At 34.2% G+C, this 27,460-nt stretch overlaps 6 protein-coding genes across 7 annotated transcripts in view; 4 read left to right on the top strand and 2 right to left on the bottom strand.

Annotated features, from left to right (window-relative positions):
* The window catches only part of LOC106131958 (chitin deacetylase 8), a 235,805-nt gene that overhangs the window by 84,291 nt on the left and 124,054 nt on the right, over positions 1-27,460 (top strand). The window lies entirely within an intron of this gene.
* On the bottom strand, positions 6-4,726 carry LOC106131966 (uncharacterized). Its single transcript, XM_013331247.2, has 6 exons — positions 4,532-4,726; positions 2,950-3,290; positions 2,425-2,614; positions 1,478-1,749; positions 1,151-1,234; positions 6-591 (listed from the first exon to the last, which is right to left on the bottom strand). The coding sequence occupies exons 1-6, from the start codon at positions 4,648-4,650 to the stop codon at positions 518-520; spliced, it is 1,080 nt and encodes a 359-aa protein (XP_013186701.1). The 5' UTR covers positions 4,651-4,726; the 3' UTR covers positions 6-517.
* Positions 7,746-8,260, top strand: LOC132903438 (uncharacterized). The gene is made up of 2 exons (XM_060951787.1): positions 7,746-7,910; positions 8,000-8,260. Exons 1-2 carry the CDS (start codon positions 7,783-7,785, stop codon positions 8,169-8,171), a joined length of 300 nt encoding a protein of 99 aa, XP_060807770.1. The 5' UTR covers positions 7,746-7,782; the 3' UTR covers positions 8,172-8,260.
* LOC106132018 (structure-specific endonuclease subunit SLX4) lies at positions 8,061-13,170 on the top strand. Its single transcript, XM_013331316.2, has 5 exons — positions 8,061-8,200; positions 8,292-10,891; positions 11,680-12,026; positions 12,296-12,448; positions 12,958-13,170. Exons 1-5 carry the CDS (start codon positions 8,178-8,180, stop codon positions 13,033-13,035), a joined length of 3,201 nt encoding a protein of 1,066 aa, XP_013186770.1. The 5' UTR covers positions 8,061-8,177; the 3' UTR covers positions 13,036-13,170.
* LOC106132019 (protein IMPACT) lies at positions 13,351-16,756 on the bottom strand. The gene is made up of 6 exons (XM_013331317.2): positions 16,618-16,756; positions 16,302-16,534; positions 15,867-15,993; positions 15,398-15,501; positions 14,906-15,112; positions 13,351-14,273 (listed from the first exon to the last, which is right to left on the bottom strand). The coding sequence occupies exons 1-6, from the start codon at positions 16,642-16,644 to the stop codon at positions 14,180-14,182; spliced, it is 792 nt and encodes a 263-aa protein (XP_013186771.1). The 5' UTR covers positions 16,645-16,756; the 3' UTR covers positions 13,351-14,179.
* LOC106131954 (protein IMPACT-B) lies at positions 18,550-26,441 on the top strand. Of its 2 annotated transcripts, none has more exons than XM_060951838.1 (6): positions 18,550-18,935; positions 23,445-23,674; positions 23,918-24,050; positions 24,407-24,510; positions 25,253-25,447; positions 25,837-26,441. In XM_060951838.1, exons 2-6 carry the CDS (start codon positions 23,565-23,567, stop codon positions 25,964-25,966), a joined length of 672 nt encoding a protein of 223 aa, XP_060807821.1. In that variant the 5' UTR covers positions 18,550-18,935; positions 23,445-23,564; the 3' UTR covers positions 25,967-26,441. The 2 variants fall into 2 exon arrangements, with proteins under 2 accessions (XP_060807821.1, XP_060807820.1); XM_060951837.1 differs by lacking the exon at positions 18,550-18,935 and adding an exon at positions 22,240-23,074.

Here is a 27,460-nt window from a genome sequence, read left to right as displayed (position 1 = left end):
TTTTATTTAATCATATCAGTCTTTGCAAAAATACTTTGTTCAAAAGTCAACATATAAAAATAACAATAATAGGAATATCTACTTATTTGAAAAAAAGAAATATATCGGAATGCATCCCAACACATAAAGATGACAGACACACAGAGATATTTGAAATAAATTAAAAAGAAAACAATTTACTAATATCATAAAAATTCATTGTTAGATATCGCTAGAAGATTTTTCCTAATCAAACAAATTCAAAATTTATTCAAGAAACTGTTAGGATGCTTCAAACGAATTTAATTAATTTGGACTGTAAAAGAATCATAAGAAATCTAAATGTTATTAATAATTAAAATTATAAATTAAAATCTTATTATTGTCATTATAAGAAAAGAATCATAAGAAATCTAAATGTTATTAATAATTAAAATTATAAATTTAAATCTTATTATTGTCATTATAAGTATCACAAATTAGCACCTTAAAATTAAAACTATCTAATTTATGATTATTTAGGTAAGTAGCTTTAAAACTAGAACGCAGAACAGTATTCATCATATTGTTTGGTGAACTCTTTCAATTTATCTAAGAGTTCTTGAGAATCACCTGAAAACAAAAAATATAATCATCTTAATGATAATAATAAGTGGAACATACTATTTACAATTTCAAAAGAGAATATTTTACAAATCATATCAAATAATAAAAACTTCTTTCTACAGCAATGCTATATTCTTGCTGAAAAAATCATCCTTCTGTTACATGTGTTACTAACCCATCGAAATTTACAATTTTGTAGCAATAAGGGCGAATTTGCAATGAATTTGGGTAGGTTGATTTGTGCGCAATCGCACTGTGATTTTCCCGAAAACTAATTTTGTCGTCATTGTAAATGTCTACCGTAAGAGATTGTGGCATCGGCGAAGTTTTCTGAGAATCTAACTTTTTTTTAATATTTGTGAAAATGGAGCTATATAAACACGAGGAAATATGTGTTTTGTGAAACTCGCTAACACACACACATCACGAAATTTAGTTCCATGGACAATCGTATTTGCTTTCAGCGCCAAAATGGCGAGACTCAAGTCGGCACAATAGTATAATGACAGCAATCAGTCCAGTGCGTTTATATAAGTGGAGGTCATTGGTACAGATGATTACTAACCTGTTGGTGGATCATATAATGAACGCTTCCCCACACCGCATTGCACTTTTATGGGCTTCTGACTCCTCATTGACTTTTCTACATCTGGAATTAAACATGTAATCATTAATTTAAATAATTTTTAATTTTTATAACTAATATTGTTTTTTATAAATACTGCCATTTTATGAATTCCAGCCAAATAAATATATATATATACGGCACAGATTACACAGATTGAGATAGCCTCGAAGTAATTTTGAGTGTGTTTCGAGATACTAACCCAACAATACTATATTTTATAATAAATACTATAGAAAACCTTAGTGTTAAAGATTAATACTCTACCTCCATGAACTCCATCAATCAACGTGCTAAGGTCCACTTTATCCGCAAGTCTCGTGCAAAGTGCATTCACATACTGGCTGCCACTAGGCACTATCCTGCCCGAGTCACCTGTCTCCAGCTCGTAAGTATCATTGATAGTGGTGGAGCACTCTATTTGTAGCACCTCGTACGCAGCCTGCGATGACTGAGTGGAGTACGCTATCAGCAGGTTCTTGGGCACCATGAAAGGTTCGATGTAGCTAATTGAAGAGAATAGGTTGGGGTGTGTTGCCCTGAAAATAATATACATTCATACATATAACCGATCACGTCTTTATCCATTGCGGGGTGGACTGAGCCAGCAGATTTGAAAAGACTGATTGGCCATGTTCAGCCGTTTGGCTTTAATGATATAATTGAAATTTAAATAGTAACAGGTTTCTAGCCCATCACCTAAAGAACTTTATTAGTCTATTAGCCCGTAATTGCTTTTGTGGTCTTGTTATTATTTTGAATAACAGTATTTTCCAGTGAATAGAATGCTCAAAAAACAATAATTTCTACCTTACTTTTTCTTTCTGGGTTTGGTAACCCTTAACCTCAAAGATAAAGCGAGAGTGGGAGCCTAATCAACATAAATAATCTGCAGTTCGCCAGCAAGCATCACCAGTAGAAGTTCGTTTCTCTTCTTTATCTCTAATAAGGATCCAAGAAAGCAATAACACATAGGCACGAGTAACAAGCATAAGCAGAACTTTTGAGAATGAAAATAAAAAATATCCATGAACATGAACACCTACTAAGTAAATTTGTCTTTATGCATATGAACTATGCACATGCATAAGCAAGTAATGTTAAGAGGGTTTCTAAGGCAAGAGTGAATAAGCATTATTTCTACTTATACCCCCATATTGCTTACCATCAGATTGAGGTCAAATACACTTAGGTTCTTAATAAAAAAGAAATACCTGTCCAAATTGAGTCTGCACATGTCCATAATTAAAAAGCAGATGTCTGGTTTGCATTTATGTACTTGCTGCAGCAGGTAGTGTTCCGTAACACAATCTTTCAAAGTAATATTTTCTACGGGACAATCAGTTCCCAACATGAATCTGGCGTGGACCAGCTCACAGCCGTGCCCTGCATAAAATATAAAACCTGGAAAGGAGAGCATTTTTTTTTTTATTTACAACTGTTTGGATGTTGGCAATTAGATTTTTCAGATAGATTATATATAGGATATCAGCTTGGAATATTGGATTATAACTAATAACTTAGCAGGTCTGATGAAAATTTTTTTTTCTGACAAACTGTCCGACTCTAAGCTCGTGTCTAACTGCTCATAAGAGATGGTTTGATTATATGTACATAGTCTCAGAGTGGCCTATATTCTGGGAGTATCACAAACTGAAAATTTTATAAATGGCACCATTCAAACCATATAAACATACAGGTCATAGATATTAAAAAACATAAGTCTTTTTTATACTCACAATAACAATCAGGAGGTATCAACTCGAACAGCTTAGACAAAATAACTCGCAACAAAGAACTGCTGGTATTCTTAATCATGATTATGGTAAAACCCAGATTTTTCAAATTCGCTGACAGAGAGTGGCAATCTATAGATGGTGTTGCCAGTTTAGACAAGTTTTGATATTTTTCATTGGCTATTAGTATGGCAATTTTTGCAAATGGACGATAGTATATTACAGAGTTTACTTTGCTGTCAGCAGCGCTAAGTAGTTGCCGAAATTGATTAACTGTGCAGCCTTGCCGATATAACATTTTCATAAGGGTCTCTCCTGGTGGTTGAACATCATTAAATGTGATCCTGAAATATTAAAATTATTAGGTTAGAATGTTTTGGGTAAATTGGTAATAGGTGTCCAGTTAATATGTGTAATGCGCAAAAAGGCACAAGTTGAAATCCCGCCTTGGCCATGTGCCAATTACTATTTTCAAAGGCATGTACGTTAGCTAAAATACTAACCAATGCTCTTATGGTGAGGGAAAAGATTGTGAGGAAACCTGCAGTCAGAGTGTCGAAAGGGTGCGCATTTTTTTGGGACAGAAAAATTTCGCCGATTTTTTTATGCCCTATTAAGCCCTATTTTTTATGATGCCAGGCTTAGATACGACCAAAAGCATCCCCTAAGGTCATATGAACTTTTTCGCTGCAGGTCATAGTTGGGTCATAGTTCCAGCTATATCGTCACTTCTTTTACATAATCGTTATTTAGGGGGTGAATGGGGGGGTTTACAAAAGTGTCCCATACAAATGTTGCGTTGCTAGCCAAAACTACGTCTATGCATTAGCAATGTAAAAATGGGGGCTCATCATGACATCGCAACCTTCAAAAATATGACTAAGTCCTGCGCACCCTTTGCTACAATAGCTCCAGATGACACTTAGAAAAAAAATGGTTTTTTTTATGCCCTCATATGTGTCATATCATATGTCATATGAACTTTATCGCTGTGGGTAATAGTTCCAGAGATATCGTCACTTCTTTTACGTAATCCTTATTTAAGGGGGTTTACAAAAAAAGTTCATATGACCTTAAAAAATAATTTCTTTAACACCTATCTAAACCTAACCTAGCCTTACCTTTTTTGACTGAGTTTGATCGCTCCACTCGCTTTGCTTTGTGTGGTTCATAGCCTAACCTAACCTAACGTGTTAGTTAGGTTAGCTAGTTGGGTTTGTGGGGGCCTACCGATCTACTTCAGAAGACAAATTGCAGGAAACATGGGTAAGTCTCAATTATTTTTGACCATGCTGATAATTCATTTTTCCGATTACCATTGACTACCTATGCATTTCTTTCTTGTAGTCCTATGGCTTTTCTAGGGTCTTAAAGTTTGGACGGGAATCGCTTCGTGTACATCATTACTAGAATTACGAATCCTGAATCGTGGTAAGGCGGTATGTCAATACGAAAGATTCAACAAAGAAAAATACCACGTAAATAATAAGAATACCAAGAAAAGTTAATGACTGTAACGCTGATGATAAACCATTTATCTCGCGATAAATCTTTAATATGTAGGTAACTTAAAAATTAAACCTACCTCAAATTTGTCAATTCAACGATCGCCTCGCAAAGTTCTTTTTTCATTTTTAACGCACTTTGGTATTCGGCGTACGGCATCGCCTTCAAATGATCATCGTGCCTCTCTTGTGTGGACATCTTAATTTGTTAACAATTAGTTATACCAACGTTTGAAATATCGACCGAAGAGTTTAAAGGTCTAACGTGTACGAAAACTTGATGACAACTAAATTAGTTTAGTTAGGCATGGCGATCTGAGATCGATTAATCGAAGAATCGATTTGTAGACCAAAAAAATCGATTTTTAAAATCGATATTGCGTTCTTAATCAATCCATTGAATCGCTATTTCACCTTCGAAATCGAGATTCGATTTTTTCTGTTTTGATACGAACATAACATTATTTACAATTGGTTGAATGTATGTATTGAACATCGCAAGTGATGAGCGTAATCGCTTGGATCCTAGCAGGCTAGACAGATTATTATTCTTAAAAAGCTTGGATATTGAGTACTGGGAACTATAAACTAACTTTTTAATGTAAACTAAATTTTTAACTGAAATAAATATCTTTTTTAATACCTGTTACTTTGATTTAGTAGTAAAAACCCTTTGATTGGTAAATGGGTTTGTATTTGTATTAAAAACATAGACTCAATAAGCAACTCGGAAAAAGATCGATTTTTTCAAAATCGATTCTTTTCATTTCGATTTTTTGTATATCGATTTATTAGACTTCGATTCGAATCGATTTAAAAATCGATCTTTTTTGGAAAGAATCGCCATCCCTAAAGTAAATTACTAAATTAAATTGCCAGCATGCATTTATAATAAATATACCACAGATATTAATATATAGTGTCTAAAGAATATATTCTTTGCTGGTGGGCGTTTTTTAACGGCGTATGTTATAATACTTTTATTTAATTTAAGCACAAAATGGGAACTGAGGGCTGGTCTTTATTTCGCTCAAAAGATAAGCATTGCCATTCAACGTGGCAATGCTGCCTTTTGGATAGAGCTGTAACAAACTGTATGTATTCGTATTCGGTACTGAGTAAAGGGTGTGCGCTCTGGTACCGAGTAACGGAACGTTACTCTCGAATCTATGTATTTCGTTCCTCGCATTTATTGTTTAATGGGTTCATTTCACGCAGGTAAGTGGATGCTTGACGAGCACTAACTTACCTGTTGGGGATGTCCAAGAACGTTTTTTGAAATATTTCTTTATTTTTTATGTCATTTTTTGAATAGTGTTTTTTTGTGTGTTCTTGTTTGTCAGTGGAAGAAAAGACCGTATTTTGCAATCTTCCGTATTTTATTTATTCCTGCCGCTAATAAGGGGCATTTTTGGGAACAGGGAGAGCTGCAGGGTCTACCGGGCAAACAGATCCATTACATTACCTGCGTGAAATACAAGCATTGCTTGGAATGAAACGTTTTCCAATCGTACGTTTGTTTAACTTTATCTGTGGTTTTACGCATGCGCACATTGCGCACGCTTATTCAAAACCGTTCGTTACAATACCAAAATACAAAAGAACAATGACTGTTAATGATTGTTGCTAAGGGAACGATATTATAATTAGGGATGAAGCTTAAAAAATAGTTTTTGATTTGTTTAACGTTATGTTTTATTTAATACGTCTAATTTTAGTTCAAGAACAGAAGATTCTGTTGTTTAAAATATGGTTTTATTTTATATGTCTAAATTCAGGTTAAGAACAAAAGATTCTGTTGTTTAGAATATGTTTTTCTTTAACATGTCTAATTTCAGTTTAAAAATAAAAGAGCCGTGTGGTTCCCGGCACCATTACAAAAAAGAATAGGACCACTCATCTCTTTCTCATGGATGTCGTAAAAGGCGACTTAGGGATAAGCTTACAAATATGAGATTCCTTTTTAGGCGATGGGCTAGCAACCTGTCACTGTTTGAATCTCAATTCTATCACTAAGCCAAATAGCTGAACGTGGCCATTCAGTCTTTTCAAGATATAGACGTGACGATATGTATGTAATAAAAGATTTTTGTTCTCGAAATGTTTTTGTCATTAAATAAGTTTGACAGTGTTGCTTTTTCATTATAATTTAGAGATTCTGTCAATACTATTAACTCAATACTTCATTTGCAGTTCGACACCCATATCAAACTATACAAAATACGAATCGATTCGTTTCGTTGGGTTATACTGAGGTATCAAAAGTGACGAGTAACGTAACGATACGATAGTAACGAGTACTCATTTTAATAGTAACGAATACATACGGGTTTGCTTTTTCTCGTTACTTTTACACCTCTACTTTTGGGCACGTTGCCTCAAGACTCAAGAATCTGCCGGACTTGCATTTTTGTAAATAAGTGTAAGATTTATATTTAGACATATTTGTAGCACAAAATTAGTTTAATTAATTTAAGATACTTTCGTTTTTACACTATGTACTTTGAATTTTAACATTCTAAGCTGATGGACTTCGATGGTTTATTATTCTACAAATCAGATAAGTATATGTACGAAACAGGCGTGCGAGTCGGAAAACAAGGTACCAAACGAAATAAGTTGTAGGTAGGTTGCTCTTTAATCAAGTCCATTAAAAATCTATGACGTAAAATAAATAAAAAGTTAAAATTATCAGTAATTTAAATTTTGCCACATATCTGTTAGCAACTTTTTACAACGAAAAATGTAATAAGCAGAAGCAGTTTAGCAGTTAAGCTAATTTTAAGGTCGCTTGTACATTATCGGCGATGATGGCCCACTAATCATGGCGAAGACGAGAATGTACAGGATACATTCGCTTATATGTCCTCGCCTTTCCTCGTGAATGGAGACGAGTGCATCCCTGTAAATTGGCGCTTTGCTCTTCGACTAATTCTTTCGATTTTCCATCGAAGCTCTGTACTTAATTAAATAAACAGCAGCCTTTGCTTTTCCTGAGGGTCTCCTCTATCTCTATATGGAATATAATAGGTTCAGTAGTTTAGCCGTAAAAACGTAATAGAAAGACATAGTTATTTACCTATTTATAATATTACTAGAATTAGGAATGTAATCGTAGTAGAGTCGGCAATCTGTGGGTCGACAGAAGTCGTGGTAGCATGCTGTACTGTTTTGTTCCTTCAATAAAGACGGTTTGACCCTCGACTGAAGTCGCACGAATTCAGAGGCACGTTGCACGAACCCTTGGGCTGTAGTTCCTTGTGCTTGTCTTTTACTCGATTCGACTGTCAATGTCATTTTCACCATATTTCTATAATTCAAAACAAGAAAAATGGCCATCGGTGTTGATTCCTCCAAATGGAAACCTAGAAGTATTTTAGGAACTCCTGCTGCAAAATTCAGGAATTATCTTGCAGTAGGTGTTATATCTTTTGGTATAATAAGCGGTCTAATATTTCAGTAAGTCCGTCACGTATTACATTTGTATTTTCCATAAAATTTAAGGTTATCTTATTATCTAAATCAAAATTTTATATCTTTATTTTTAGTTATATTCCTACAACCAAAAACCTCCGGGCAGCTATTACCGTTTTATATGAGGATCCTATACAAGAAGTTGAAAGAAAAAGAATAATTGCCAGTGGAATGCGTTTTACATCAGCTGAAAGTATCAGGAAAGAAATTGAAGAGAGTAAAAGATTTGACCGCCCTGATAGATAAAAAATTATGAACATAAATAATTCTAGTAGGTAATGTAGATCGTTTCTTTGTATAAAAATGTAAATAAATTAATAAATAAATAAATTTAATGATTGTTTTTATTGTATTCAATCATTCCAGTACACAAAAGGTCACAAGCAAGTATTTTTCCAGTAATTCTGGTATGGACGAAAGTTTATCAGATTTTCAAGTGAAGAAACAATTTGCTGCGCCTAAAAATTCAAACTCAAAACTAAAAACTAAAAAGCCTTTGAAAAAGCCACGAGGACAAAAGGATATAAGAACTGCATTGAAATCCAAAAAAAGTGAACTAGTAACTTATTCAGAAGATTTTGACAGTGTGTGCAAGCAATCTGGGATAGATGTAGACTCAGAACAGTTACAGTTAGCTATAGCCTTATCCAAATCTATTCAGCCGTCTACTTGCGATTCCCAAAATTCGCAACTGAGTTCACAAGAGAGAACAGCAAGAATCCGGTCAACATTACAGGAATACGGGTTCACAGTGCCAGAAATAAAAATTTCAAATACCAATAGAAAAGTAAAAAGATTCAAGAAGAACTTCAAATTGCTCTTAGTTTCTGATTCAGAAAAAGAACAGAATATTGCAAATAAATATTCTCAGGTATTGTTACAAAATATCAGTCAGCCTCTTTCTCCAACAAAGAAAACTGAATGTAATAGTTCTGATTCAAAACTTTTTCATCTAACAACAAATGTATCATATGAAACTGTAAGGGATAATAATTTGTATTATATTGAAAGTATATCATTTGACAAATCATTACATAAAGGCAGTCTTTTAAAGAACTGGTCTGAAATACCTGGTCGCCCCGTCAGTCCAAAGCTTATGGAAGATTTTACCATGGATCTAAGTGAAATATTATGTTCACAAGAAGAATTAAATATACTTCTCAGCGGGCCATTGAAAAATGTAAAAAAATTGATAAGAAATAAAGTAAATCATTCTCAAAAGAACAAAGATATTGATGTTGCAGTTATTGATGATAGTGATAATTTAACAGTAAATAAATCAAAAGAACAAGCTGTATCATCAATCGCAAGGAGTTTGTCCCCAGACATGTTTGATGATGAACCTACATCCTTCCAAGATATGGAACCTGGTGTAAATAAAGATGACTATCAAATAGAATGTGACAATAAATTACCTTCTGATGAATGTGCAACATTACTTACTTCTACAGAAAAAGTACAATCAACAGTATCTGGTCTGAGTCAGTTTTCACAAAAATGGGATATAACCAGGAGAAAGTCTAATGATGTCATGGAGTTGACTGAATGTGTGGGAGAAACAATAAATTCCAGTTCTGGTTGTACAACAAGAAAAGACGTTTCTAAAAGTAAATTTGATGATTTTATGGAACTAACTGAATGTGTAATAAAACCAATTGTACACATTGAAGGCAGTGTTGATCTAACTCAAAATTCTGATGAAAACATTATACAAGACAATCGAGTTAATACCAAAGAAAATATTGAAAGTATTGACTTAACTCAGTCTCCAAATTCTAATAACACTTTGCCTCTTGTCCATGTAAGTGGTAAAAGAGGTGGCTCTTTAGAGGAAACAGTAATTTTAAATGACAATAAAATAAATAGAAGTGAAACACTGACGCAACCAGATGATTTAAAAGAAGCTATCTCTCAAATTCATGAGAATCAAGACTTCACATGTGATTTAACTGCTAGAACATCTCCAAAAAAAAGCAAAAGTGTTGAAGACTCAGTAAATGATAGTTTTTTTGAGGACTTTCTGTATAATCATTCAAATAGCCCTGAGCAAAATGAAAAACCTGAATTAGAAATTAATTGTGAAGCTGAAATTGATTTAACTCAAAGTCCAGAACAAGTGACTAACGTATCTTCAAATTACAGCACAAATAATGAGTCTCTTAATTATTTAGATATGAACGATAAACCAGAAATAGATTTGACCCAAAGCCCAGAATATATGATTGAGAAATCTATATCTGAAAGTGAACTGTCTCAAGAGTCAGTTGCATATAACGAAGCTACTATTGACAATATTTATACAGACAAAGTTGAATTATGTAACAAAAGTCTTGGTAAGAAAAACGATGTTTCTATAGATTATGACGAACTCAGTCATAAAACTTTTAGCATGAATGAGACAAATATTGATTTATCTATTGATGTTAATTCAAAAAGTTTAAGTCAACATTCAGAAATAATGTATACATCCCAGAAAAGTCATGAAGCTGAAGTGTTCGAAATATCTGATAATGAATTAGACTATTCAATGCATCAAAGCAGATATGAAGATTGCTTTGGTGGTATATCTATTGTTGAGAGCAATACTGTATCTAAAAGAATTAGTAATTACCAAATGGAAAGTTTTGGTAACAAAACTGGAAGTGAAAGTTTCTTACCAGAAGTTAATGTGAAACTGTCTAAGGAACCATTGAGTTCCGTGCTTTCACCTGTAAGAAATGATATTGATAAGCCTTTTAATTTACAAGAAGTCAATTTAAAAAATCATGAAACTCCTATAGAAACTTATACAGAAGAGTCGCCTATTAAAAATAATGTGTATGATATTGTTAAAACTCCTAGTAATAATGAATATGTAATGAAGACAGATCAAGTTACTCCTATTAGCGATTATGCTTCTATGTCAACTCCAGATAGAAATAAGGAGTTGGATAAATATGGACTAAAACCTCTCAAAAGGAAAAGAGGTATGTATTTGGTATATCCAAAGTTCTTATCAATCATAATAAGTTTTATGATGTGGCATGACAAGTAAATAGTCTAGGTTCCCTTGCAAAGGTTGTAGAAGTCATATGGGCTTCAGAACCTGACTTATGCAATCCAGGATCATGATTAAAAAGTGCACCCTGAATTAATGCCAGGAGTAACTTTTTACTCCTGGATATTTCTCCCCAAGCTTTTTCTCATGGAGAAGATAACCGGGATAGCCCAAATATATATGGGACTTATTACCCAGATTGGGATAACAGCGAAGTAAGTTGTGTTACAAGATACTACTCAACGATACTATATTTTATAATAAATACTTATAAAGATAAATATTCAAGACCAAGGCTAATCGGAGAAAGTTCGTTTCTCATCATGCCCTGGCCGGAATTCTAACCTGGGACCGCTTGTGTCATAAACTAGCGCACTACTGCTACGCCGCTGCGGCTCTGCTTCTTCTAAGCTTTCTACATACCAAACGCGGGTAAGCAGCGCAGTTTTGAAGCGAGGCTTCAAAAATTTGTAATGTTTGAACTTCTTTGAAGAGTTTCTTGTATCATAACTTGGTGCGGGCCAGCTTTGAAACTGTACTGCCGCTGACCTGGTTTAGGTGTGCTCAAGCCTTAATTCGAATCTATTTATGATTTTTTTTCATTTTTCATAATTAAATAACCAGTTATTTATTGAATTGATTTTATATACCCCACCCTTGGGCTTAGTTTTAGAATAAAATATAATGTTTATCTATTCATTTTTAATTTTATTTCAGCTATACAATTACTAACTCATATATACAACCAAACTCATCCAATAGTTGAGCCGTGTACTTCGGAAGTGATACAATCGCCTACAAAAAAACGCAAAACTGAGACTACCCAGGTTAATTCCCCTAGAAAATCACCCATAACTAATACGCTAACAAGAGAAAATATTATAGTAAAAAACCAGGCTTCACCAAATAAAAGAAAAATAGTATCAATATCACCGATAAAGAATTGGAATGAGAATTATGAAGTAAAAGAGAATATTTACGAAGTAACTAATGATTATATTGAAGTGAGGAACATGGAATGTGCCGAAGAAGACTGGGTTTTTCAGAAAAGAGAAAAAGCGAAGGTATTTCATATTTTTGTTTATTATTCGTCCATGTAATGCCGTATGGTTTACGGCACTATAGGATAGGATCACTCAATCTCATTCCCATTGATGTTTTAAAAATCGACTCAGGGCTAAAAGTGTAGAAATAGTTTATTAGCCGATGGGCTGTCACTATTTCAAATCCATTATTAAGTCATGCAGCTGAGCCTTTCAGCCTTTGCGAGACAGTTCTGCCTACCCCGTAGGGAATAAAGACGCAATCATATGTATGTTGTTGTTTCTTCCAGTTGCATTCGTGTCGTGTCCCGTTACACATAGCATTCCACAACTATGTGTCTCGCCGGCAGCGCTTGCAAGAAGCCATATTGCGATACGAACCTATTGAAATCGATGTCATACATAAGGACTTGGTTGCTGATGGGCACAGATACGATCCTAAGGTATGTCATTATATATAATTCAAAAGTTAAATGATTAACTGATTTATAATGCCGAAGATGACTGGGTTTTCAAAAGGGAAAAAGCAAAGGTATTTCCATTATAACATGGATACCGTGTGGTTTCCGGCACTTTAGAATAGAACTTATCTTTCCCATGAGTGTCGTAAAAGGCGACTAAGGAATAGGCTTATTAACTTGGGTTTGCTATGGTTGCGATGGGTTCGCAACCTGTCATTATTTTAATTTCAACATCATAAGGTTGTCTTTCACTATTTGTAAGACTGTTTGCTTTATCTATACCCGCAAGGGATATAGACGTGACTATATGTATTTATTTATTTTCATTCTATTCAGTGGACTAATTGAAAAATTCTTTGTACCTACATTAGTTTGAGTGTTAACCTCAGGAAAAAGTAGCTTTTCGAGTCTTGTGCCATTATCGTTCGACACCTGACGCTCGACGGCTGCTTCAGAAATGTACTTGTAAAAACCATGTTTTTATTTTACAGGACCTCCTCAAGTTTTTGGACAAGAAATGCATTACAGTAAAGACTGCAGATAACACTACTAAGAGTAACAGAAAATGACATAAGGATAAAGTTAAAATACAGTTTTATCGTGTAAATAAAATATGTTTATTTAACTTTCTACAATTTGTTTTATTTTTTATTTGAATGTGAATACAGATGATCAGTGAAATGCGCATAGAACCTATGAATAAAAATAAGGATGTATATTATATATATCGTAATTTAGATTTTTATTATTATGATAATTTCTCGTTAAGAATGGAAGTACAGTAGCCCAGGAAAATAAAAACATCATTCAAAGAGTACTTCGTTGATATCCTTTTAATATGACGAAATCCGTATAAAATTGCAATAGTATTTGAGATTTTTAATGACCTACCTATAATTGAGATACAGATCTATAAAATACATTAATAATGTAAGGCACTATAGCCTAATAAAAATACATATACTAGCGACCCGCCCCGTCTTCGAGAACACCTCTTTCCAACATTTTTAACAGGAACAAAATCCGTTTACATCTTTCCGTGATTAGCGCATACATAGTCACAGAAAATTAGGGGGACTTTATGTGGTGATTACATTAATTGCATTATTATATATAGGGACAAAGTCACGCCACTTTCAGAAGGGTAGGCAGAGATTGTATGCAAGCCCTCTTATGACAGATATTGCATTGTATCTGTTTTATATAATAAGTCCTTGCGGGGATCGTATTCCCAGGTTTGACAAAAATACAATATTGTGAAAATGGCATAATCAGTGAGAAAATAAGACAAAACTTGCTCAATATTGAATAAAATAGGCATTGTGGGGTCAGGTAATGTTACAAAAATTCCATGGATGTCAATTACATAAAAATGTCAATATCTTATCATTACTTCGAAAGTTACATGTTTTGAACAACAAAACAAGTGAAAACCTATGTACAAATCACTTATTTTTAATATACACTATTTACAAGGGAGTCTGAAACTATTCTGACAGTCGGTTATGTCTACGAATAATTAACATTATTTTTCTTCGGGAGGTTGGGAATTTCATTGTCAAACGATAGAAGAGTCCATTCTGTCCATTGTTTTGTTGATAAAACGTTCTGCCCGAAGCGTAAAAAATATTTGGTCACCTATTCTGTAACAGACCGTTTGAGGACAGTTTCAAACTCTTTATGTGGGAAACCTAAAATAATATAAGACTAAGGTCATTTCTTGAGCAAGCCAGCTTGCTGTATGACTTGTCGCGTAGCATTGTTTATATGTCGGAATCTGTCTGGCCCTAGTTGTATTCCTCCGTACCTGTGAATAAAATTATATATTTGTTTATAAGCAGTGGATGGGCTGATTAAAAAAGTGGCTACTTTAAGAATCAGTTGTGTTAAGAAAGGCGAAGTCGGTGACTGACATATCAAAGCAACAGTTGAAAGCAACAGAAGAAAATGCTGCAGTAGAGTTTGTTACCGCTTCTTCTGCACTGACGCCTTGGAAGCGACAGTAAATTTAGTTTTAAGTAATTTATTTGAAGTCAACCAATGTTGTTAAACCATACGTTTTGACAATTATTAAGCGATATGAAGTATCCTATAATAATGAATAAAAATTTTGAATTTGAATTTTGGCTAAGTTCTTTTTGTGTTGTAAAAGTGCACAAAGAGAAGATTTCCCAAAATTTACAGGAGTCTTCGTTTTACGAGCGCAGCTTTATGTGTACTCTAAACACATATAAAAGGAATAAGGGGACTAAGGGTTAGGCTTATAACATTGGGATACTTCTTTCAGTCAACGGGCTAGCAACCTGTTACTATTTGAATCTAAACTCTATTATTAAGCCAAACAGCTGAATGTTGCCTATCATTCTTTTCAAGACTGTCAAGATGTTATTATATTATGTATGTTTCCTGTTGTGAGTTGTGATATTTGAACTGATTTACCATCTAGACACCACAACCAGAGTATTCTTCTGATCAAGTATTTGCAGCAGATGAAGCATACGGCCCCCAGCGTGAGTTTCACCATCATCATCACAGTCTTGTATCATTGATGTGCCTTTGGGTGTACTTTTTTCTATTCTATATGCGTACATATTATGAGTGGCGTTCATTATCTTCTTGTTTTGATTCAGCTTTGCTAGAACCGCTCTGAAATTGGGAAAAATATTGCATTAATGCTAATTATTTCAACCTTCAGATAAAAACAAAAATCCTGATTCACCCAATCAGGATCCATGTTCAAAGGCATACCATGGGCTCCTCTCCAGCAGAGCTAGCATAAACCATCACTATCCAATTTCACATAGTTACTTGTGCCGTGCTAGCCCCGCTGAATGACGAGGATGCAACCGGGACTAAAGCCAAGAGGAGAATGGATGTTTTATTGTAAACTTGGATTGAATTTTGATCTCTGTATGCAACTTTGATACTTACTTTACATCTTCTACGCTGTGCACTTCAGCCGCATGTCCTTGGAAGGAGCTCTTTCTGTCTATTATGACTTCTCCGTGGGTGATTGGAGGACAGCTTATCTCTAACTGCAAAACAAACAAGGTGTTAAAAATCACAGCTACTTTCATAGGCAGGAACTATGAAGAAAAAGCAATGACAAATTATACATATGATCAAACCTCACGAATTGTGAGGAAATACACATATAATTACATAATCAAATAGGGGTTAGGTTCTCCTGCAATGTTGTGGGGGTCAGATGCAAAATTGCATGCTTTGTCTAACACACAATTTACCATACTTCCGACACATCTCCCAAAGAGGTGAGTACTGGGTGTAACTGGGACTAATGCCAAGAGGTAGTTGAGTGGACTCAGGATTAAGATCTTAGGGAGTGAAATTGCATACATATGGTGTGGAATACCAAGACAGAATTACGAAAACATTTTACCTGTGAAATATCAATAGGATCTACTGCAGGCTTGGGCTTCTTTTCAGGCTCAGGGGATTTCATTGTTTCTAAGACTTCCCTTATCTTCTCTACCCACTGGTAGATAACAGTCTCCCCTACATTTTCTCTGAAATGTTTGAATGACCTCGTACCTTAGTTTAAAACATAATTTTTAAGTGCATCATCTTAGATAATGTAGATTAATATATTGTATTGAATCATAATAAATATGCACGAAAAGGTTGTTTCAGAGATGATGTTGTAGATCTTTAGTGGTATTATTGTAAAATAATGTTTAACGATTATTATTATTTCAATAGATTAAAATGCTCATTTTTATTTTAACTTATTAGTTAGAAAAAAGTGTAAACTTGAAAAACAGTCTTCGATTTTAAATGAAAAATAAAAACAGACACTATTGTCATATTTACTTACAAATAAACTTCATCCAAGGCCTTAAGAAGATTCCCTTTACTTTTTCTGTCCATCCAGGGCGCCGACAATTCATATTTAGGCGGCGATTGGCCAGGGTAATCAGGTGGCATTGTTACATACAAAAGTGCTTCCTTCTTATTCTCTTTCACTTTAATACAGAAAGATCTAGTTATATCGCTTTCCGTGGTCCAGTCATCGCCGTATATAGAAGATAATGCTTCAATTTCTTCAGCCTAAGAAAACATAAACAAAAGTATTTATTAAAAATCCCACGTTAAGTTTCAAGGTGTCGTACTGTACGTTTTTACTGTTTTACCTGTTTTGTCAAGTTATCAGAATCCATGTTGAAAATTTTCTAAAAAACTGCAATACAGATTTTTTAATTGTTTTCTAAAGAACTATTGTAAAATTGAATAAATGCACAAACAGAATCCAGAGAGATCATGAAAAACGAATGAAAAAATAATGTCAATGTGTCAGACAGCTGATGTATCAAAATTGACAAAAATTCTGAACTTTTATCATTGTCAACTGTCAACCCGCCGTCATTTTCTTTTTTTTTTACTAATGTAAATCCTTGAGGATGGTAAAGGTATCATTGAAGACAGCCATCGTCTATCTGTACTAATAATATAAAGGTGACCGAACAGTTTGTTGGAACGCGCTAATCTCGGGAACTACTGGTTCGAATTGAAAAAATATTTTTCTGTTGAATAGAACATTTATTTAGGAAGGCTTTAGGCCATATAACATCACGCTGCAACTATTTGGAGCGAAGAAATAATGGAAAATGTGAAAAAATCGGGGAAAATTATTCATCATTGAGGGCTTCTATTGCGTGCGCTGCGTAAATGGTTTAAGATACCAAAAATATATGTATGAAAGAATTATTCCTCTTGAAATAATCTAAAAATGTCCGCGACAGTATAATGTCTATCTTTTAAGATTAACTCACTAGAACCAAGTTTATGGTAATCAAATTTGGTCGAAATTAATGCATTATTTGTTAAGATTTGTATCAACGTAATAATATTAATCTTTATCCAAAAAATGTGTTGTTGATTAAGAGTATTCATTTGTGAACAAAATTGTCTTTGATATCACTTAAATTTAATGAACATCTTAGAAGATATTACAATTTTAAAATAACACCGATATAAAATTCACCAGTGCCGCAAAACAAGACGCTACAAGGAGAGGCGTTGCTTGCGAGCTCATTTGTTTTTGCAATGATTTTATATCGTAGTGTAATACTATAATAAATATTTAATATTATAATACTATAATAAAAATAATAAATACTTTTTAAATACTATTCCATTTTGTATTAAGGATAATATTTTGGTTCTAATTTTTTTTAGTTTAATGTAGATAATTAATTTCAAATCAAATTTCTTCGCAATAACGTAATCGATGCAATAGTTTTGACTGGTCCAGCAGTTTGCCAAACAGTACTTATGCTTCACGTCCCAATGATTCCATTATGATTTACCTTTTATTTTAATAAATGCGAGAGTAAGTTTGTTTGTCACCTCTCCAAAGTTAAAGTAATGAACCAATTTGCATAAAATTTTACATATACCTACAATCTACATATATACGGTTAGGAGTTACGGAAAAGGACAAGAGTACTTTTGACACTGGCGGAGTAGCGGTCTACAGCTATTACTGAAAGTTTGAATGAAGGTAAGTAGGTACCTTCACTCAAAAACTACTGGACCAATTTTGATAATTTTCGGCAAACATTTCTGACATGAACTTCAGGAGTCACAGATGCTATTTCGAGCGAAGACCCGTAACACGACCCGAAGAAACAATAACATGAAAAAAATCTCTTTCAATCATGCACGTTTTGCGGACAAGTGACAAGATCAAGTTTTGAAATGAGTTTGGTTTGTTTTCTAAAGAGAAAATAATACAAATCAATATCGCATCATAAGAATGCTTGTCATGTTTCAAGTCATGCTTGTTTTGCCCTGGTTACAAGATCGTCAACTTTAATATTGGTGAGTAATGTAAAATTAAAGGCATAATTTTGACACCATTCCATGACTCATCAAATCTTCTTTGTAGGGAACCTATTTCTATTTATCATTATTTATATAATAATTACCTATATATTAATATAATTTATAGTATTTAATAATATTTTCTAATTACATATTATTTACAACTTATATATTACCTAATTTATATTTACACATTTACAAAATATAATCGACACGCAAAGCCGGGCGGCAAACTAATGCAAGGATAACGCATCATAGCTGTATAGCTACGAGTACCTACGATGCGCCGGACACGGCCGGCCGGCCGATACCTTACTAGTTATGATTCACCTATGCACCGCAGACCTCACGTCGCTTGCCATTGTATCGCGTCTTACGTGAATCGCTAATTTGCTTGTTTTGTGTTTTGGAACTTTCTATCCCTGCTTCTTGTGTTTTGCTTGGACTATCTTTCTTTTCTCTGTGCTCCTTCTGTATTTCTATAAACTGTACGTGTGTCCATTAAAGTGTATTTGCGTGGATATAGGCACTTGTTTTTATTCCGGCATACCCACAGACCACTACACTACAACTGGTGACCCCGACGTGACGTGACGTGACGTAAAATAAATTTCTGTTTAAGTAGGTATGATTTTTTTAAAGGATTTTATTGTTTGTTATCTCTTGGAGAATTCTCCATTTCGGTAGGTACCTATTACCAATCTAACACGTTGGGTATTTTCAATAAATGCCCCTTGCTCGGTTTTGAAATTGCACAGCTGAATTTACATAATATACAACTTAGGACTCTGTGCTGATAATTTTAGTAGGTATTGATTTCATAATATTATTACCTATAAGTACTTACATATATTTTATTATTTATTTTATTTTACTGAGAAGTTTTGACTATGTTTGTTAATCTAGATGTAACTTCAAAAGGTAATAAAGGCACAAATAAAAACATACAAGCGAAGCTGTAGGCAGATGGTTATAGATACAATCACGTAGGTATTTATCTTTTACGGGGTAGACATAGCCGACAGTCTCGTCATAGCTTAGTGATGGAATTAAGATTCAAATACTGATAGATTTCAAATCCATCACCTGACAGTTTAAATTTAAAATAATTGGTTAAAACCGTGGTGAAAATGGTTTTTTTTGTAGTAATTCTGCTAATAAATTACCATATTGTTTAATTCTTCCGCCGCTGATTCCGTTCCGTGCCGTTCTGTTATTAGAACTTTTTCCAAGGACACGATGACTTCTAGATAGGAATATATTTTGTTGCTTTCGTTCATAATACCTACTTATTTAATGATGAATGGTGACAGATGTGTAAAAATAATTTCTAAAACGTTCATTAATTAACTAATACGTAAACCTAATTAGTATCTACCTACTTACGTACTCAGACACGCAAATTAGATAGGTAGGTACTTACTTACCAACAGGCAGAGATGGTACAAAGGCGGACTTATCGCTAATGCAATTTCTTCCAGTCAACCATTGCGTGCAAGGAAACTGCAGGGCCACATGAAGATGTATGGCTTTCTAATGGAACTAAGATACAAAAGTGCTAGACTAGCTAATGGCTGCATTAAAAATTGAAAGCATACAAAAAGTTGTTATCATTTACCTTTGTATTATTTACAAAATAATTTAAAATTTCAGTCAATTTGAACCAGTTGTTTAAGAATGACAACTTGTTAAAGTTTCTGAATTAGGTCACTCACTGACTGACTGACTCGCCCATCTTCAAAAATCCAAGGCCCTTCTAGCAGACCTAGAAGCTTCAAATTTAGAATACAAATAGAGTTGGGTGTCTAAGTCATGGGAACACCTAAATATTTTGTAATTTCGGTCCAGTTTTCTAAATACACCAACTGCATGAATAACTTTGTAATCTTATATAAATGTATAAGATAACGAGGTTACATTTGCAGTTAATTAATAATTATTACTGTATAATAGAAAAAAAATGGTGTACCTACTATATGAGGCATAACGGAACGTAACGAGGGTATAGGGTGGGTAAGGGTTGGTTATAGGGTGGGTAAAGGTGTGTTTAGCCCATGAAAGTGAACCACATTATTACTTATGAAATGGTCGACGGAATGAAAAACACATCTTGAAGTACGAAAATCTAAGAAATAAATATAATATATAATAATATAAATCCGCTATATATAATAAATTAATTAATTTAAGAAATAAGACAAAGCCTTTAAGATAATTCGTTAGAAGTAGATGGTACCGAAATGTAGGACAAAAATGTTTAAGGATTCCACTGAATATTATGAGTGGAATGCCTCAAAATAATAATAAACCCGGTACTTCAGATATAGATTTTATTCATACATATTACACATTACGTCAATATCCCTTGCGTGGTAGACAGAGCCAACATTCTTGAAAAGACTGATAGACCACGTTCTGATATTTGGCTGAATGATGGTATTGAGTGATTCATATAGTGACTGGTTGCTAGCCCGTCGCCTCGCAGGTAGAATTCTAGTTATAATAAACTTTGACTATCTAATTGTTGCTTTAAAAATTGAAAGCAAACAAAAAGTTGTTATCATTTACCTTTGTATTATTTACAAAAGAATTTTTATCGTCACCTTTGACGCAAACTGAAATTAGTACCTAGGTAGGTACATTATAATAAAACCATTTGAGTCAGAGCTTGTTGTGTGTTTGTCTGTTGCCAGGCGGCTTCTCATGAACCGTGATAGTTTACATACTATTCTATATATATAATATTCTACAGATGGTATATTCCAACAAATACTTTGTATTGTATAGTATATTTATATTTTAAATTATACAGGGTGACATTTAAAACAACTGCATCCTTTTAAACATAGACTATACCCATGCTTCTGAGCTGTTTGACGTTTCTTCTAACGTTTTTAAATATCCTTTAGATCAGTAGACTTAACAGTTAAATTTATGCAGTTGACTTAAAAGTCACCCTGTATAATCGGTAAAGTGACCGGTTGAAATGCGTGTGGCCCAAAAAGTACAGGTTCGAATCCCACCCACCAATGATTATTTTCAAAGTTATTTATTAGTTTGAATACTAACCCATGCTCTTACGGTGAGGGAAACCATCGTGTGGAAACCTGCACATTCAGACAAGTGGATGTGTAACCATGATCGATAAAATACGAGTTAGGTTCCCCTGCAAAGGTTGCAGAGTTCAGAAGGAAGTCGCTTCGTGTAAAAACTTGACCCACCCAATCTGGGATCCGTGGTCAAAGGCCCCGGACTCATCTCCAGAATGATAAGGATGCAACCGGGACGAATAAGCTAGGAAGAAGAAGTATTTAAGTGGGCTCCTATATAAGAAACTTTCATGTTTGCAAATTTCTGTTCGATATTGATTTTATTCAATTATTTATATTCGAATTTACATACTAAATAAATACGTACTTACATATTTTGCGTATATATTAAGTGTATACAGGTATATAAAAATTAAATTATTTATTGACAATCGATTTTGTAAAGGTAAGGATTTTATAATTACCTACCACATTTTATTTTCAAAAATGTGCATAAAATGTAAATGTAATGTACTGTGGGTAAGTATCTTCTCGTCGTCTTTATAAAATCGGGTCTTCATTAGTTAATTTCTTACACTTTGAACACTCATTTGTTGACAATAAATAACGCTATTAAGAAATGTTATGTGATATACAAATTATGATTGAGAAATTAAGAATTGCAAACGATTAAGAATGATGATAAGACTATGCATTAATTATTTACGTTACACCCAAGTAGATCAACAGTTCATCTGGAGAATACCTACATGATGAAAAATATGCTTTTTTGTGGATAACAAAAATAAATAAACATACCTATATGGGACAGTTTTCACAGATTGAGTTAGTCTCGAAGTAAGTTCAAGATTTGGATTATAAGATTAAAAATAAATACTTATGTAGATAAAGATTTATAAGACCCAGGGCACATTCATCGAAAAAAAAAACAAACTGACCAAAAAAAGGCATGCGTACTAACTTTACTGAATAAATAAGTTAGGTAAAAATCAAAACTAGGCACCAACAAATAAAACATAAAAGACAAACAAAAATTTTCAAGGATTCCACTGAAAATTATGAGTGGAATTCCTCAAAATCACTCACAATAATAAACCCGGTACTTCAGATATAGATTTCATACATAGGTACATATCACGTCAATATCCCTTGCGTGGTAGACAGAGCCAACAGTCTTGAAAAGACTGATAGGCCACGTTCTGATATTTGGCTTAATGATAGTATTGAGATTCATATAGTGATAGGTAGTAGGTTGTTAGCCCATCACCTTTAAGAAGAAAACTAAGTTTACAAGCCTTTCCCGATAACCTATATACATTTCAGCTGACAATAATTTTCATTCACATATGTACGAAGAAACTATAGATAGTGTACTATCCTAGCGTAATTCATTAAAGCATTCATAAATAAAAAAATGATGTAAGCTATTTCATGTTTTAGTTTGTTTGCATCATACCATTACAATAAAAATGCAATTAGGATTTTTTTCTACCATTTCTTTATTACTAAAAATGTTCTATACAAATACGGCAACGGGGACCCGCTATCCCGCTCTGGAAGCAGGTAAGAAGTGATTAAGGGGCCTATATATACCTCGGCAAACCTGCAGCTAGAGCATTTCACAACCAACAGCGACCAGGCAAGGACCTACCTCGTGCGACGATCAGAACTCACAAATATAGAAGAGATGGAGACCCAAAATTTGATTAAACAAGTACGGAAAAATATTTCAAAATTAAAATATTATATTTATTTGGCGCCAAAAACAATGTTGTAATAGTTTTAGTTTTCAGTGATTTTATTTAGAAAGCGGAAAGATTTTATTCTTTTAAAAATTGGTGTGACTTAAATATTGTGATTTTAAATTATAACTTTATGTATAATTATCCCTCAGTGTACCTAGTGCATTTCTTTTTGGTTCTCTACATTGTCTAATACTTCTATTTCTTTCACCTTGTGTTCTGTAGTGGTTTGTCGCCCTGTTATACCTTAACATTTCTTTCTTCCATTGTCCCCTACAATTATTTAAAAAATAATTAATATGTAACTCATATATAAATCTTATTTGTTATTTCCTTTCCCAGGCTGAAGAAATTGGCGCTCTGGCATCCATTTACGGTGACGACTGGATCGTAGAAAGTGACAGCGCAAAATCTTTCTGCGTCAGAATAGCGGAGAAAAGAGAAGTGTTACTGTATGTGACAATGCCGCCCAATTACCCGGACCAGGCGTCTGCGAAGTATGAGCTGTCGGCGCCATGGATGGACAGGAAGAGCAAGGAAGCGCTGCATGAGGCCTTGGATCAAGTTTCATTGTAAGTACTTTTCGTTACATCCACTGTATTAATATCTATATAATATCTATATATATAATAATCTTAAATATTTGATTAACTGTTTGAATGAATTTAATATTTTAAAGCAACTTACTAGAAGTTTAAGTGTTTTGTGAAATTACTAAAAAAACTAATGTCAGTCTGCGTGTTCAACTTGAATGTATTTTTTTTTATGAAAACAATGTTTCCAGCCACACACTATAATCTCACAATTAATTTCAGGCAAAACGCCGGTGGGGCCACTATATACCAGTGGGCTGAGAAAATTCGGGAAATCGTGCGCGTGCTCGAACGCAAATCTGAGAAGCGCACGACTACAAAGAAACCCACTAAATGCAATGGTGGTGACGCCGCGGTAATTATGATCTTTATATTTACACTAACTTTTACCCGTAGCTTCACCGGCCCTAATTTTACGCCAACTAATAAAGAATACTTCCAGGTTTTTGCAAATCCCACGGCTACTATAGTCTTTACCGGGATAGAAGATGACTCATGACCTCCAGACTCTTATTTATACGATAAACTGATTGAGTACCTAGATAACGTGTAAAGAGGTAACAAACTTACTTTCGCATTCTTATTATTAGTTTGGACAGAAAATTATTATATAAATAAGTAAATTACATTTAATTTCAAAGAGCGCGAACGAGGAAGCTTCTCTGAAAATTCATAATGTCTTTTAATAACACAATTTTTTTGATATTTCAGACAGCACACACGTGCCCGCCCATCACACACGCAGCGGTGATCACTGACCGGCGCAGCAATTTCCAAGGGCACGCTGCGCAAGTACACAGTGTAGCAGATGTAGAGTAAGTTTCATTTAAGTTTAACCCCTTTTTATTTATTTTTTAGTTTGAGAGCTAATAAAATAAATTTTCCCGTTTAATGTGAAAGAATTCCGTATTTCAAAATCATCATAAACAAATTTGTAGCGAATCCTTGAATACAACCTTCCAAATTTAAACCCTTAAATAGGTACAGTCTCCGAATAGTACACTATAGAAAGGCACTGTGGTATACATACCACAGTGCCTTTCTGACTTGTGGACCTCCAAAGTAACCACTTTGGGTTAGAAAGGTACGGACTTAGGTAAAGGACTGATAAGACAAAAGAAAAAAAATGGGTTCTGTCTATTATAATTGGCTATATAATCCCTATTGAGCTGTAAAGCACTTAATTTTTTGAGGTAGCGATAAGGCCTGTTTTTACTTTCTGTTTCTTTTGTGTTGCTATTGTATGTTTTACTCTAACGATGCAATAAAGTGTTTTATCTATCTGCCGTGTAGTTCCCAGCGCCAGCGCCAATATTAGAAGGAATAGGACCACTCCATCTCTTTTCTATAGATGTCGTAAAAGGCGACTAAGGAATAGCTGAACGTGGTCTGTTAGTCTTTCTTAATTCTTTTAAGACTAATCTGTCTAGCCCGCAAGGGATATAGACGTGATTATACATATGAATGAATGAATTTATCTATCTAATATTTTTGCAATATATCTTGACTGTTTAATGGCTTATATCATGTAATAATCGATGATATTCTGTTTTCCAGAGCAGTACTCAAGGAACTGAAACTGAACTCTAAAATCCAGAACGCTAAACACAATGTGTTTGCGTATAGGATCTTAGTAGATGGAAAATTGCTTGAACACGACGACAACGACGGGGAGAGAAAAGCGGGCGGCAGGCTCCTGCATTACTTGAAGATACGGGATCTGCAGAATGTGGTCGTGGTCGTGACCAGATGGTAAGTCGAATTCATCGATTGATGCTGAAATGATACGATGATAGATCTATTTTTAATAGGATAAAAGAAAAACCGGGTGTCTATATGAAGTAGTAGTCTACATAAAATTGGAATTAATGTGACATTTTTCACGTTGTCAAGATTTGTCCTGTCTTTTTATTTTTGTTTCGCTTGGATTGTTCTCAAAGTTTGTGAGAAAGAGACTTATGTTCATAAATAGATCCGCTGGTCATGTAGTACTACATACGGAAAGTCCGTTAGTAGCGTACAAAGACTTCCATTGACTGCATTCGCCATATAATGAAACCGATTCTGATAATAAATGTAAGGCAGGCAGACATCTTGCAACCCTAGAGTTTATTTAACTAAAATTGTTATTCTATTCTCAGGTTTGGCGGCATTATGCTTGGCGCAGACAGGTTCAAGCATTACACAGAAGCAGCCAAGCAGGCCGTAGAGAGCGCCGGCTTGGACCGCCCCACTGCGCCCAAGTTGACCAGCAAGTCACGGCGACGTTAGGGCGCTCGGATTACGATTACCAGCTTTGTATTTACAATTGTACATTCATACTATCACGCTTGTTTCCCATTGCGGTAGACTGACACCAAAGTTGTTTTATAAGGTAGCTGAAGGGTTTCCAGTTGCTTTGCTCCCTACAGACCTCTCCACACTCATTACTGTTTTCATACAAATTCGGATTACGGGTACTTCCAAAATCTTTCTTTGTAAAGACAAATCAGTCATTCGTCATTGCAAGAATTTTCCTACCTACCTAATTGTCTATCTACAGTTTATCATGTGGGACATTATTTTATAAGTAATTAGACCTAAGTGTTAGACCAAAGGCTAAAACATAGCTTATCTGAACTAGTCGTCACCCTGTGAACTTCCTTATGAAAATACAGGTTACAGATAAGTTGAGTATAAGACTGAGTTTGCCACAATTAAATTTAGTAGCACTCTGTATGTACATATATAGTTCATTATTATGTGATATTAGTTTGTAATGTCTTATTTTCTTTGTAAAAGTTTCTTGTCTAGTATAAGTTTTTAACTTTTCACTCTGCAGTATTTGTCTTCTAAATATAACTTGTTTCTTATGATATACTTGATTTTTATTTTAACATTAGACTAGAGAAGTTTATAATTAGTAAACGATCCAAATCGTCATACATATTGCCAAGTATGAAAACACATCAAACACTTGCACAAGAAATGGGATACACATACATACCATCACGCTGTCTCTCATTGGGGTAGGCAGAGACTATAGATTTCCGCTTGCTACGATCCTTATAGACTTCTCCCGCTTCCTCCACACTCATTACTCTTTTCATACATATTCGACGAATACGAGTACACGTAACATCTCCCTTTCTTAAGGCATTCGAACTTTGTTCTTTGAAATGAAAAAAATGGGATGGATGTTTTTTACACGAGTTACACCTCCTACCTCCGCAACCTTTACTTTCCTGTTTCTGATGCCATGGATTATTTGGTGGGATTTTGTTCTGTAACTGAAATCAATACATCAATCAACATATATTTAAAACCTTAATAAAACGGTAGGAAAAGTGTGTCTGTAAATTAAAAGAAAGATGCCTTATGTTTTCCGGCACTTTAGAATATTGCTACTCCATCTTTCCTGTGGATGTCGTAAAAGCCACTAAGGATGGGGCTAAACAAGCTTGGGATTCTTCTCGTAGGCGATGGGGAACCTCAGTCACCCCACTAATTCAATTTTAATACCATTAGTAAGCCAAACAGCTGAACGTGGCCTTTCAGTCTTTTCAATCTTTATAAGTACAGGACGGATTTTGATATAAATTTTTAGGTACGAAGATAGACATAAAAATGCTAGCCCGTCGTCTTGCAGGTAGAATTCTAGTTATAAACTTTGACTAGCTAATGGTTGCTTTAAAATTAGATAAAACAAGAAGCCTATATTTTAACAGTTACTAATCAGGCATTATATAAACACGGTATATTTAAAATTTCAGTCAATTTGAACCT

Source organism: Amyelois transitella, chromosome 26, assembly GCF_032362555.1.
Source record: "Amyelois transitella isolate CPQ chromosome 26, ilAmyTran1.1, whole genome shotgun sequence".
Taxonomy (NCBI): Eukaryota; Metazoa; Arthropoda; class Insecta; order Lepidoptera; family Pyralidae; genus Amyelois; species Amyelois transitella.
This window is presented reverse-complemented; position numbering and strand designations above follow the sequence as displayed.

Coding starts and splice junctions, on each gene's coding strand:
- LOC106132018 (XM_013331316.2), top strand. CDS start 8,178: ATGAACATAAATAATTCTAGTAG. Junction 8,201..8,291: donor AACATAAATAATTCTAGTAG/GTAATGTAGATC, acceptor CAATCATTCCAG/TACACAAAAGGTCACAAGCA. Junction 12,449..12,957: donor GGCACAGATACGATCCTAAG/GTATGTCATTAT, acceptor TTTATTTTACAG/GACCTCCTCAAGTTTTTGGA.
- LOC106131954 (XM_060951837.1), top strand. CDS start 23,048: ATGGAGACCCAAAATTTGATTAAACAA. Junction 23,075..23,444: donor CCCAAAATTTGATTAAACAA/GTACGGAAAAAT, acceptor TTCCTTTCCCAG/GCTGAAGAAATTGGCGCTCT. Junction 24,051..24,406: donor GCAATGGTGGTGACGCCGCG/GTAATTATGATC, acceptor TTGATATTTCAG/ACAGCACACACGTGCCCGCC.
- LOC106132019 (XM_013331317.2), bottom strand. CDS start 16,644: ATGGATTCTGATAACTTGACAAAACAG. Junction 15,994..16,301: donor GCCTTGGATGAAGTTTATTT/GTAAGTAAATAT, acceptor CAAACATTTCAG/AGAAAATGTAGGGGAGACTG. Junction 15,113..15,397: donor CACAGCGTAGAAGATGTAAA/GTAAGTATCAAA, acceptor TCCCAATTTCAG/AGCGGTTCTAGCAAAGCTGA.
- LOC132903438 (XM_060951787.1), top strand. CDS start 7,783: ATGGCCATCGGTGTTGATTCCTCCAAATGGAAACCTAGAAGTATTTTA. Junction 7,911..7,999: donor ATAAGCGGTCTAATATTTCA/GTAAGTCCGTCA, acceptor CTTTATTTTTAG/TTATATTCCTACAACCAAAA.
- LOC106131966 (XM_013331247.2), bottom strand. CDS start 4,650: ATGTCCACACAAGAGAGGCACGATGATCATTTGAAGGCGATGCCGTAC. Junction 2,615..2,949: donor GATACCTCCTGATTGTTATT/GTGAGTATAAAA, acceptor TCTCCTTTCCAG/GTTTTATATTTTATGCAGGG. Junction 1,235..1,477: donor GATTGATGGAGTTCATGGAG/GTAGAGTATTAA, acceptor GTTTAATTCCAG/ATGTAGAAAAGTCAATGAGG.